The sequence below is a fragment of the Cariama cristata genome, unplaced genomic scaffold, assembly GCF_000690535.1.
Source record: "Cariama cristata isolate BGI_N322 unplaced genomic scaffold, ASM69053v1 scaffold5436, whole genome shotgun sequence".
In the NCBI taxonomy this organism is placed as follows: domain Eukaryota; kingdom Metazoa; phylum Chordata; class Aves; order Cariamiformes; family Cariamidae; genus Cariama; species Cariama cristata.
In genome coordinates, this window is record NW_009623678.1 from 17,024 (window position 1) to 30,113 (window position 13,090).

Consider the following 13,090-nt stretch of genomic DNA (forward strand, 5'->3'; position numbering starts at 1 on the left):
AAAGTCAAACCAAAAACCCGCTAACAGTAACTTTTAGCTGCTACACTCAAAAGGTTTTCCTTAAAAAAAAAAAAAAAAAGATATCCAAAAACCCCAAAGTGAATTACGTGTGCTGACGAGATTCAGAGTTCAACTAAAAATCCATTTAATTTCGGTGTACAATGAGCTGCACGGACATTAACCACGTTTACAATCCAGTGGCACCTGCCGGCCAGGCAGCACATAGAGGGCAGGCGTCAAAGAGCAGCTCCTTGCCCCAGCGGGAGAGGGCAAGGGCAGAAAAAGAAGACGGTAGCTACGGGCAGGCAGGCGGTGAGCTGGGATCCAGAGCTCTTGAACTGGATTGACGTAGTCTGTGAGATTAAATGAAAAAAGCTGAGGTGTCCAATTTCTACGGCATATGAAAAAACCACAGTAAACCCAACAACTATTGCAATCTTCACATTATATAGTGCAATCTCAGACGTCAGTAACAAGCTAGTATCTCCAAACAAAATAACAGATAAGATAAAACAAATTTTATCAGGAACTAGTAGTGCCAAAGCATTATTTCCCTACAAAACTAGGTTAAAAATCTATCTTCCACCAGGTAGAGATGTGTTTCAGCTATAGAATGTGTACACCCAGCACCTATGATAACATGCACTGAACCAAGACTTGCAACTCCCATGGAGCTTAAAATATAAAAAAAAGAAAAAAAAATTCAAACCCCACAAAGCTCACATACAAGACACAAAAAAGCAAGTCCCCGCTGGGGAATATAATCTACCCACTAGTATTTGCCTCATTACACAATTTTAAATATTTAAGGTCATCCAATACGTGATTGCCACATCTGATTCTTCCTTAATGCACTCCTTAAAATCATCTATTTTTCCTCTTCCTATTAAACATATTACTCATGGTTCAATCAAGTGTAGACTATTCTGGCTGATTTTAGTATTTTGGAGAAGGGAAGGGGAAAAAAAGGACAAAAAAAGAAGACAAAAATCCTAACGAGGTGCTGTCAGCAGTTACTCAAGACCCAGCTGGATTCTGTTACAGATTTATGTTACTATTAAAGTTCAAACATTGAAGAAAAGTCAGTTTCAGAATACCTTGAAAGTTAAAATTGTTACAATTGCAGTTGATACTGCAAACACACTCGATCTCAAGAATAACTCACCATTACGAAGCAAGTCTATTTCCATTTTTACTGAACTTCCACAGTTTTAGAGCCAAGTGCACAGATAATCAATTGTTTATTAGAAACTTTAAGCATATTGCTTTGAAAGCAGCTCCATGAGCTACGGCGTATGCTAACCCATGCACTGTTCAACACCTTTTACTAGGTCATTCAGTACTGACTATGTAAGGCTTACGAGCGGTCTAGAAGTCTGGAAAAGCTGTAGTGGCTTTATGTCAGATTTCTTTGAAAGACAATTCCACAAAATAAAGTTATAAATTTGAAATGACCATGCTTTTGCGTGGGAAAATACCCAGCTATTCCTGAACGCTTACACTAATTGATGGATAACTGACTGTAGTTCATCTTTTCTATTACAAAAACCCCAAACCCAAACCAAACAACAAAACCCACCAATGCATCCTGTCAAAACCAGAAGAAACCCTTCCCTTGTACTCTTGTCCATAAGAGCTACAAGGAAAAATCAAGATTTATCTGGGACAATGCTCTGTTGTCCTTCAGCTCTTCTCACATGGGCAGTCTCAAGGGTTTCCATAGGCTACACATAAGAACACAGGTTTGTGATCCAGGCATACAGCTGTACCTTCCCCACAGAGGACATGGCCTTAACAGTCTTGCGCCTGCAAAGAAGTTCATCATCACATATACTGCTATTAAATAGTGGATTCTAATTTAAAATAAAGGGGTACTAGCTTAGTTTTCCTCTTCTAGCTTCAAAATAATTAGCTTTTCCACATGTCATAAAACATGGTCAACAAGTACAATCCTGTAACAATATAAAAAGCGTTGAGGTCACAAGAGAGAAGAGTAAAAAGAGCCTTTTTTTTTTTTTCCTAGCGTCTACAAATGGAATGATTTCAGTCCATTTCCAAAAGCCAGAATTTCATTTCTTAGTGTAATACTTTATAACAAATGCAACCAATGGTTCCTAATCACCAGGTGTTTCAGTCTCTGCTGGACCTCTGATCAGTCGTCGTATTCCCCTCTTCCCTGCAGGACCTTTGGGTTTAGCAAAACTTTGTTTGTGAGCATGTTGTTTTGGGTGAACCTCTTCATAAAGGAAGTCAGCAGTTAACTCATCGCCGTTATCTATTTCAATCTGGGGGAAAAAAAACCCAACATTATCCTATTCATCTTAAAGACATATTTAAAAACATCTCAAAATTTTGCTGGAGCTCTAAATACTATGTTAAAACCGTATGTGCAGTGATGTTCAGAGTCTAGCATGAAATGTTCTCCAACTTGTGTCTAATGCCCTGAGCAATCTTGGATTCCCAGAAAAAACTATCCACTATACTCTTACCAACATTAAGTGTGATTTGGCTCAATTATTTTTCCTGAAATGCAGGCACAACTACATGGTACACACGCCAAGGAACTCCCTCTGTCTCAAGCTTTCGCACAGTGTACATGTTAATACTAACTAGGAGTACACATTCCATGTGGAACCAAGTGCTTATTTACTCATCTGAAAAGGAACTTCCTCAATAAAAGATAAGAAAGCAGCATGCAGATCTTTCAGAACTACAATTTCCCTTCTTTATTCACCCCTCTAAAATAAAAACTTTTCATTGTCCCAACGTAATCTCCACATTTTAAGAATTTAAATTTTTCACTAACACGTGCTGTAAACACTAACTGTAAAAGCAAAGTGCATACATGTTGTTGTCTCTCGAGACAGAAAGGGAGGAGTACGAACATCGATTAGCTGGCTACTGCAACTGAGCAACTATTCAAGCCAGGGAAGGTAAGTTTAATGAACAAAAGGGGAGGCTGTTTTGGTTTTTAAACTTTAAGCATATAAACCTGAATGGAAAGAAAATACTGAAACCCCACTGTTCTGAATTGCAAGAATTTAGAATTCAGAGAAATGCTTTGGCCTTGCCCTTCTGAGCATTCAGCACTTTGTGGCCTGCCAACCGTAGCACTTGACGGATTTGCCAGCCATGGTATTGCTGTGACAAGTACATGCTTCCGAAATATGTCTACGGGAATTTCAGGACTCACATGGGGCATTTATTTTGTCGTAAAGGAAATTTCTGAGAAATAATTACCTACAAAAACATGTAGTAATAATCTACTTAATTCACCTGTCACCTCAGTAAAAACGGTTAGTATTAACTCTGCTATTTTTTAGGTAGACATAATCCCCACAGAAACCAAGCCTCCAAGTTTTTTTAAGTTTACAGCCCAAGTGTTAAGAATGTAACACAAATGGACCATTCCTATGGTCTCTGCTCTGGAGACGAGAAGCAACTTACTGCATAGTAGTAAAATCTATCAGTGTGAAAAGACCAGCTTGTTTGCAAATCCTTGTTTCCCTCATCAAGGACTCCTAAGAGAGCACTGTTAAGTTCCAGAACTGGAGCTTGAAATTATTTTGAAAATCCTTAAATAACCTTGGCTTTAAAGGTATTTAAGTGTTCAACAACAGCAATGTGTTGTGGTCCAAAATATGACAGGCCTTTCAGTAAGAAATCATCTTGGTTCTAAACAGTCCTTCAAAGTACTCTCAAACACTCCTTGATGCACAAGGGTATGTCTGCTAAAGCTATGGAAGTGTAGAAATTATGAACCAGAGAAAAGCTTCCGTGACTTAATGTTGTATCTGGAGCTTTATCAAAAAGTATTTCTTGTTCGGGACAAACTTTAAGAGTTACACAACACTTTTCATTGTTTAGAGAAGGTGGTGGCAGAGACAGTTACAGTTAGGTATTAAGAAGGGAACAGAGGGATGGAGAAAATACCGGTATACCCAGTGTACTTACCTTTCTAATTATCTGCATCCACAACTGTCTTTCTACAATTTCTAACAATGGACTTTTGCAACTGGAGTAGAGCATTCGTTCTCGTATACTACAGGTATACCCTGGCATAGAGTAGATGAAAACTGCCGGAAAAAAACCACAAATCAGACCATAACTACACTCCATCAAAACCTGTATCATAAAATCCTTTACAACAGAGAGGCTTTGCAAATCAACTATGCAGTCTGAAAGGGAAAAACGTAACACTGGTCGGGATCTTTTTTGCTTCAGCAAGCGTTTCATTTCCAATGGAGGATGAGCGAATGGCCAGTATCTTCATGTTTTCACATGATGACTGATTTATGGGTGCTCCTAATCAAAAAGGACAGCTAACTACCTTCTAAACATAAGGACCCTTCAGAAGGCAGTTTCACAACCAAATGACTCTGAAATTTATGATCACGCTGACAGACAGATTACTTTTATGACACATCTTTCTGTCTGCCTCAGAATTACTAACGTACTTGAAACAAGCCAATGAAATTTCATATTGGGAAATTTTCTCATACCTATGGATTCCAAATAGTCTCCTTCGTGGGCATGCTTATACAGGAAAAAGTGGTAACGCGCAGCATCCTTTGGAATTCTTTTTGGCAAGTCCTTAAGTTCAGTATGAAGTGTGTTGGCCAAAATAATAGTTTCATTTTTCATATCAATTTGCTGTTAAGAAAGCAAACCTGAATATAGTTAATACACAGAAGGCAAACCAGAGACCATGACAGGATGGAAAAAAGTAATTGAATTAATCTAATACAGAATGGTAATTTATCAGTGTACGTCATCAACTATAGGTAATCTCTTTTATACTCACTATTAAAAAATAGTTAAAGTATTTTATACTTGCCAGTTGTACATAATTGAGTTTCTTATTTTTCAATTTCTCCAAAGCCTGAATAGCTTCTTTAGCAATGGGGAATGCTACTCCTTGCAACGTTTGATGCTTGGTATCTACACCAACGTCTGTCTGTACCTGGAACACAAGTCAATTGAGATGTGAACAGAAACCTTTGCAAGCATTCGTTTGGTTTTGTACAATAACTGACAATGTATTGCGTACGGTTACACACAAGAGTTGGCAGTACCCAAACCAAGAATAAACTACCTTAGAACATCATTCCCATAGACATCAGATTTGCATTTTTTAATTTACAGGTCAGGTTTGCTTGCTAACCTGAAAACAGTTTCCTATGTCTGAAACAGCCAGCTTTGCAGAGCCAACAGAGTCAGCAGAGGGAAAACTGGCTCAGGTGTTCGTGAAGAAGCTCCGAGTTAAGTGCTGGTATAAAGATATAATAACCCAGGAGGAAAGAGCTTGATGTTCATATGCTGAGTTATACTTTTGAACTGACAATATTGCTTATAAACTTTGTTGTATCTTGAAAAAATTTAGATCAAAACATACAAATGCCTTTTCTAGGGAGTCAAAATTTTCAAAGGAAGAGAAATTACATCTTATGAGACAAACTGATCTTCTTGAAGGAAAAGAACACTTCAAAAGATTGTTTCAACACCCTCCCCCCAAAAGCCTATATCAAAAAGAAAGCAAACAAAACAAACAAACAAAATCATAATTTTTGACTTCTAGAAGGTCCAACGCAATGTTAGTAAAAAAATGCAGGGTAACTGCAAGCTAGACAATTGTTCATAATCCAGTTGTTAGTCACAAATTATTTGAGAGAAAAGAACAGTTCTTTTAAAGCCATTTTTCAAGAATTTATGTTTATCTTAACATTCATGCAGTTTTTCTCAAAGTGAGCTCTGGCCTTCAGCTGCAGAAACAAACCATACTTCAAACGCATGGACCATGGCTGTGAAATACAAGCCTAAAGAATTAGTAAGATCAGCACATACCTATTTTAGTACATGTCTGAACACAAACAAGTGATCAAGTGAAGGAAAAATGTGAGAAAAGAATCCTCTGAAACTTTTCAGTCACTAGCTAGCTGGCAATCATCAATTATCTGGTTAAAGGCATTTGTTAGAGGTTTTTCTAGAAAGCATTTCTAGCAAAAGCAAATCAGTCTCTTAAAAGGACTAGCTACTTGTTTTGGATTTCTGTTTTATTTTTATTGGAACTCCATTCACTTCCTCTCAGTCTTAAAGACAAATGCACTGGTGCTGGAAGCTACGTACATCTCCTCTAGGAATAAGGCTGCTGAAATACTCCTGGCAATCATTCACTGCAACACTTGCTATTTTGTGTTTTCTCTACAATTTCTGCCGCTATGGGCAATGTATGTGGGCAATCACAGAAGGGTTGAGGTTGGACGGCACCTCTGGCAGTCATCTTGTCCAACCCCCCTGCTCAAGCAGGGCTACCCAGAGCCGGTTGCCCAGCTCTCTGCCCAGATGGCTTTTGAGTATCTCCAAGATGGAGACTCCACAACCTCCCTGGGCAACCTGTGCCAGTGCTCGCTCACCCTTCGCAGTGAAGCACATCCAGTGATGCTGAAGGGATGTTAAGGGCCAAAGTTGCAACAATTAAGCTCTGCAGTTGCGAGGCCTCCGACTTGGACGCTAGGCCTTGCAAACTCAGCAAGATCGTGCCATTTCAACTCCAGCCATCATCATCCTGCAGCCTCAACTCACTGAGAAATAAATTTATATTCTCGTCCACTCAAACCTTCTGAAACTTTCCATTTTCTGTTCTGCCCTTTTTTTACCCTAGAAAGACTTTTTCCCAAAACTACAATATGTTTAGAACCCTGCACCCAGTTTCCCACCCATGCTTGAAGACACTGTAGGTACCTCATTAATCTTAATTTGTCGAAGTTCCTCTTCTGCTGCAGTCAGAGGTGCAGGGGACGACTGTGATATCAAGTATTTTTTATATCCATTCAGTGAAACATCATCCTGAAAGCACAATATCAATATTGATCATTTTTTGACAATAAAAGTTTTCTTCAAAGATGTTCTATGCAGCATAAAAAAAAGCAGTGACCTCCCATACAGTTATGGTCATTTTCTTTGAAGGGGTTACAAGTGTAGGCGCATTTGCAAATTCAGCTCATCTTCCTGGACAGCAAGGTCCCTGGGACTGTACCGTGGGCAGCATTTCCACAATCAGTCCCCAATTACCTTGCTAATTCAAAAATTAGCATTAATGAAGACTCTGTGTATGAAGTTATTCAGCCTCCTTGGACAAAACCTCACAGAATTGCCACAATTCTAATAAATAAAAAAAATCATCTTTTCTTATAAAATGTGCATGCTCAGACTGGTAGCTTATTGGTAGTTTTCTGCCTAAAAAAATGGGAGACAGAAATGCTACCTTAGGACAGGGAGTAAGCACATGATAACTGCAAATAGTTTAGGATGCAACATCACAGAAGTGATGAATTCTGATAGCCACTTTGGGGAATTCGTTCCTACTCAGTGTCAGTTGTGGTCCCCTCCAAAGAGGTTGATACCAGAGGCAAATACTGTTGCGTTTTTATTATTAAGGCGGTCACTGAGAAAACGGCAGGACTTCACGCAATCATATGAACGTGATTTTACGTTCAAGTTCTGAGGAGAAAGAGAAAGCTCCTTCTTAGATCTTCCCTTGTGGCAAGGGACAGACCTTCCCAAATACAATTTCCAGTGCCAATATTCCATTACACCTTGTTTCAGGAGCCCAGAGGAATCGAGGTTAATACATGTGAAGCAGCAGGTGGGAGCATAACCAGGTTCCACCAGGATAACAGAGCTGGTTGCAACTAAACCATCCTTGTGTCTAACAAAATAAAGACAGAGTAACCCACTGGATGCTGAAGATCAAGATTCTGAGTGAGGTTTGGCACTTTAGTACCTTGAAGAAGCTGTGATTTTCACACAGATGAACATTAAAGGCCAGCTACAACTAAGAAGTTCATAACGACACTGAAACCACCAATTTAAGAGATATACTGAGCTGTAACGTAACGAACTTGGAAAAAGTGAGTTACATTGACTCCACCCTCTAAGTGCCCTAAGCACATTCTGAAATAACAGTAATAGACAAATGCAATGCTCCTTCCTTACAATTGAGATGGAAACTCAGACTTGGGTTCTGAGTTGTAGGGCTAGATACAAATTCTACATATTACATAGACTGCTAATGACTTGGTGCAAGTGGCAGTGAGAGATCAATTGATTGAATGGGCAAGGAAAAAATAACATGACCTCTATCAGTAAACCCTCCTAGGAACTCGGTTATCTACTTCTCTCCACAGAGGTTTGTTAGTGTGTTTGTTAGGATAACGAAGCCTCCATCACAGGTTAAGGCTGAATATAACATTATTCACTCAGTGAGCAGCAGAATTATTAGCTTCACGTCCTTATGGACTTGTGTGTCCACCGCAACAGCCCATGTCTCTTCCACAGCTTTTTCCCCACTACAATACCCTCTGTTTTTACCCAAATCTCCAACTCCTCCCCTTCCTTCAGCACCAGCTCCCTGCGTCAATAGTGGCAGTGCTTTGGTTCAGATTTGTGCATGTGATGAATTAACAGGCCAAACAGAAGACAACTGCTGCAGTCTCTCTGTCTTTGCTGAAGGGGGAAAAGGGGAATAATAATTTGGATCTCTAAGTAATCATCAGTTTTCATGAAAGCTATAGGAATTCTGTATCTTTGAGAACTCTAACTTGGATTTCTTAAAAACTGGCAATGGATTAAAAAGTCAAGACTGTCTGATGTCTGCCTGACAAACAGTCAGCGTGCTGACTTTAAAAAGAAAAACATACCTGTACTGTTCCAAATACTTCATCCTTAATATGACCACCTCCAAATTCTTTCTTAAGTGTTGCTCGCGTTGCTGCATACAACATTTTCTGACGAACCTAGCATATAATAAGAGAGTGTTGTTTTGGTTTGGGTTATTTTCTTTTCTCTTTTCTTTGGTGTACACAGAGAATCTAGCATGTTGGTGTACCAAGTCCATTAACAAACCTGTTTCTTGAATAAATACTTTAAGTGTTGAAACTGCATTATGAAGCTGTAATTCTTAATAAAGAATAAACCGCACAGAATGAGCTCTGGATCACGATACTAACACATGCTGTTAAATTCTCAAGGGCATGATACTATGCATTATTGCCAAAGCAATTCCAAAACTAAATTGCAGCTTTGGTAAGAGTATGAGGGTTTTTTTAAATGGAAAAAAAAAGTCAACATAATCTTTACTAATTTTAAATGGGAAAAACAAGATTTGTTTAGATCTTTTGTCACTGGTCTGTGTACTAATGGATACAACAGATTGAGAAAGAGCAGACTGTAAATCAATCATTATTATTTTTTATTTGATAGTGACTCCAGATAGTTTCGGTTCAACTACAGACTGGAAAAAATGAAATTTTCTTGGGGTAGAAGATCTAATGACGTTTGCTCCCTATCAACTTGTGTCTAACATAGTCACTAATTCCTCCCTCAACAGTCCCATCTTCCTACCTTATTTCACTGTCATGACATCCTCACCACAACACCTCACCTTTTCCACCTAATCTCTTCTATGCACTCCAACTCTTGGTGTCTTACTATTTCCTAACTGCTAGTGAAAGCAGCAGGAATATTGGAATACCCTTACTTTCTGTTCTTCCTTATTTCACATTCCCAGAACCTGTACAGAGGATCCTAGTTTCTCCTAGAAATCCTTAACTCTAACCTCAGTTCCCTCCCATGTTCTCTAACTACTGACTAAGAAACAGTATATTCTGTGGCAGGTCACAGATCCACAAGTGCTGGCTGGGCAGCCAGCAAGCCAAACAGAATAAGCAGCTTGAGCTCACACTATAATCCTCCTCTCTGTGATAACACCCATTGAGATTTCTGTCCTATATCCTTCCATGAATTTTCATGGAACGCTGACAGAAAGACAAACAAACAAACAGGGCAAAAACATTGTCTTGTCTCCTCCAGTCAGCCTAGCAATAAATTGGATCAGCTGCACTCCACCTAGACCCACTGATACTGCTCCTCGATCAGCTTCAAGAAAGATGTTTTCCCAGTGTTCACAGGGAAAAGTGAGGGAAAGGTTGGGGAATGCTTCATCCCTCAAATCCTTTTCCTTCGTATCTACGATTCAGGTCAAATGGCACTCTTGAAAAACCATTAACAACACGAAGTCTGTGATGACTGTTACTTACAGGAGAGTGATCAGGTGACCATGCAATGAAGATCCACTCATATCCTTGAGCATTCTGAGAATCTAGTCTGTACAATATATAACATGGTTGCTTGTCTTCAAGAAGGGGAAGGACAAAGGAATCATAATCATTTTCCCATGATCCAACTGGCCGCCTACAGGATCCCACAACAAGCTGCTCTATACACAATAACCAAAGCTACAGGTTAGCAACAATACAGTCAATACTGTTTTTCAAAATTAGCAATTACAATAAACAGTTAACCAGACATTTCATCTTTCACAACTGTGTCCACAAGAACGGAAGTCAGGAACAGTCACAGCGAAAGCAGGTGAGCTCCTACAAAAGCTGTGGATGTTCAAACCCTAACTTACTTTAACCCAAATGCAAACAGTTGAGAAGTAATGTGCTGGTTGTCATCAAGTTCTTTCATCTGAAGGGCTAAGACTGATGTTAGCATTTTTAGCACAATGTACACAGAAGGGAAACAAAAACTGCCTTCTGCCTGTTAGTTTATTTTTAAATTGAAATACTTAAGTAGAAACAAGATGAACATAAGCTTTTAAATTTTAGAATTAGAAGTATTGATGCTCTTGCTATAACGTACCAGTGTCTGTACTCATTGTAAGGAGTCAACAACTCAGTTATACAGTGAAAAGAGTTTGGAATGAATATGCTTGCACTAATCACTTTAACTTGACTATGTAAGTAGATAAACCTCTTTCTAATACAGCTTCGTAACTACGGTCTCTTTAAATGACTGAAGTTGTTTATTATGTATAATTGGCTTAAGTCTGTATAGAATACTTCAGACCCGATTCAATTATGTGCACAGCTGTAGCAACAAGATTTTTCTCTTATTTATAAATCACATCTCAGCTTCCAAAGGGAAGTATTAGTATAGTGTCTTTCAAAACATTTACCAGCTTCCCAATAAATATTAGCCCCCACAATCAAAACAGAAATACCTTCTTTAAACGGGATCCTACAACAGTTTGAGGGCCATCGTGGTAGCTAGTATACAAAGTATCTTTTGAGAGTCTAGACCTAACTTCTACAAAGTCAGAGGAAAGTACAACAGTGTACAAATGCCTCTGCAGCAAAACTCCCAGAGCGAGGCACTCTACCGCAGTAAGTCACAGCACACGACAGCTCGGAGACAGGGTGTTTGGCCCTTCTCTGCATTAGATGCGACGTCGCTGAAGTTGTACACGTAGACCAGAGCATTCAGAAGGTACCTGCCAGTTCTGAACTCGAGGTGGCTTTATACTCACTTGGATGTAAGACAGAAAAATACAGTCAGAGGAACTCTATTGCCCAGCAGCAAACCTCCCCTCTTAGTAACTCAGATTAGCAGAACTCAATTTGACTATCATCTGCTGACTAAAGGCAGTTGCTGAAAGCTCCTGCAGACAGATGAGGCAACTGTCCCTCTTCCAGTATTCTGGGAGTTCTAGAGGTTTCTTTTTGAGCTGTGGAAAATAGTGTCAATGACTGGATTCTGCTTCTACATAGGGACAAAATGCATATATATATATATACACACACACACACACACAGAAAAAGGAAAAAAAAAGGGAATGTCTTCCATTTGACTCTTATTTCTAGGCTTCATTTCATATTAAAAAGTAGCATACACACAAAAGCATATTGTTTTACCTTGCCTAATGGGGGAAAAAAAATATAATTCAGTGGTATGACAGCATTTGCTACCTTGTGCTAGTGAGACTTTACCACAGTGACCTGCCTATAATATTACTATTGCCATTTCCTTAAGGAAAGCCATATTAAAAGGTCAGAAGACTTCCTAAGAAAAGCAAACACAAAGAAGGTAACAGTAGGTTATCTACCTAATAATAGATGCATGTGTATGTACACGTACCTTTCTCCAGCTAACAAGTATGTCAGTGTACTGTAAATGAATGAACTCTAGAAAGAACAAAAAACCCAAGGTGGGCTTTTGGTGTACTTGAAAAGATGGACTAAACCATGAAGTGTCTTATACAGTCAACCAGCATTGCTATTATAAAAAAATTAATTATGCATTCTATCTTGCAGTGTTTGCATCCTTGATCACTTGCCAAGAAGTCCAAAGATCAAATTCAAGTTCTGCAAGAAATTATGTATTTTTATATTTCTACATATACATGAGATTTAAGGAACAGTTTTAGCTTTGAAAATTTGTACAAAGTTGCAGATTTTTAAAGATACTTTCTATGTAGCCAGAGTACTACTGAAATGTCTGCTTTAACAGGACTTTCTGCATGCAGCTGATCCCAATATAAAAGACCGATAACATTTATACTTCATCTAAAGTGACCAGCGGCTGTGTAAGAATCTCTCTGTCTAACGAAAGTAACCAAAGTGCCAAAACACTACACAGGTGTGTAATTTTTTTTACCTCTACTCTTTCTTTAGTAAGAAGATAAGAGTAAGCTCATTTATATTATCCATATGGTAACATGGATACACAGCAGTCCTTGGTAAAATATGAAATGACACTGGGAAGAAAAATTCAAATGCAAAAATACAGTAGCATCATACTGAAAAGTTTAGCATCACCAAAACTTAAATCTTACCTTCTGTATATGAAAGGCCTTAGAAACATTAAGCTTTGCAAAGATTTGTTTTTTAAACAATTGTACGTGTAGGTCACTAAAACAACTAGGAAAATATCTAAAAGAATCAGAGAAAAAGATAAAAATTTGACTAACCATTGTCAATGACTATTTTTAAAAGCCTGTATTGTCCATTTCTGGCTCCAACAAAGGTGTCTTTAACAATTCCACTAGCTGAAAAACAGGAAATAAAGGTAACCAAATTAACACATTTCACTCCTCTAGGACAAAGAATATTCACGAAGGTAAGAACAACACTGGAAAAGCGTACAACTGCAAAGCTGGACTGAAAAAGGAACACAGGAGTGATGTTCCCTCTATGCTGCATACTGTTCCAGCCACCAGCATGCCACAAAAAGATGACAGGCAACATTA

At 38.6% G+C, this 13,090-nt stretch overlaps 1 protein-coding gene across 1 annotated transcript; it reads right to left on the bottom strand.

Annotated features, from left to right (window-relative positions):
* Positions 1 to 1,847: 1,847 nt before the first annotated feature.
* TWF1 (twinfilin actin-binding protein 1) lies at positions 1,848 to 12,889 on the bottom strand (the record flags this gene model as incomplete). The annotated part of the gene is made up of 8 exons (XM_009702838.1): positions 1,848 to 2,285; positions 3,955 to 4,076; positions 4,503 to 4,653; positions 4,838 to 4,963; positions 6,742 to 6,846; positions 8,700 to 8,795; positions 10,098 to 10,276; positions 12,812 to 12,889. Coding segments are annotated over 8 exons (1,028 nt in total), but the record flags the coding sequence as incomplete, so codon positions are not given.
* Between the last annotated feature and the right edge of the window lie 201 nt (positions 12,890 to 13,090).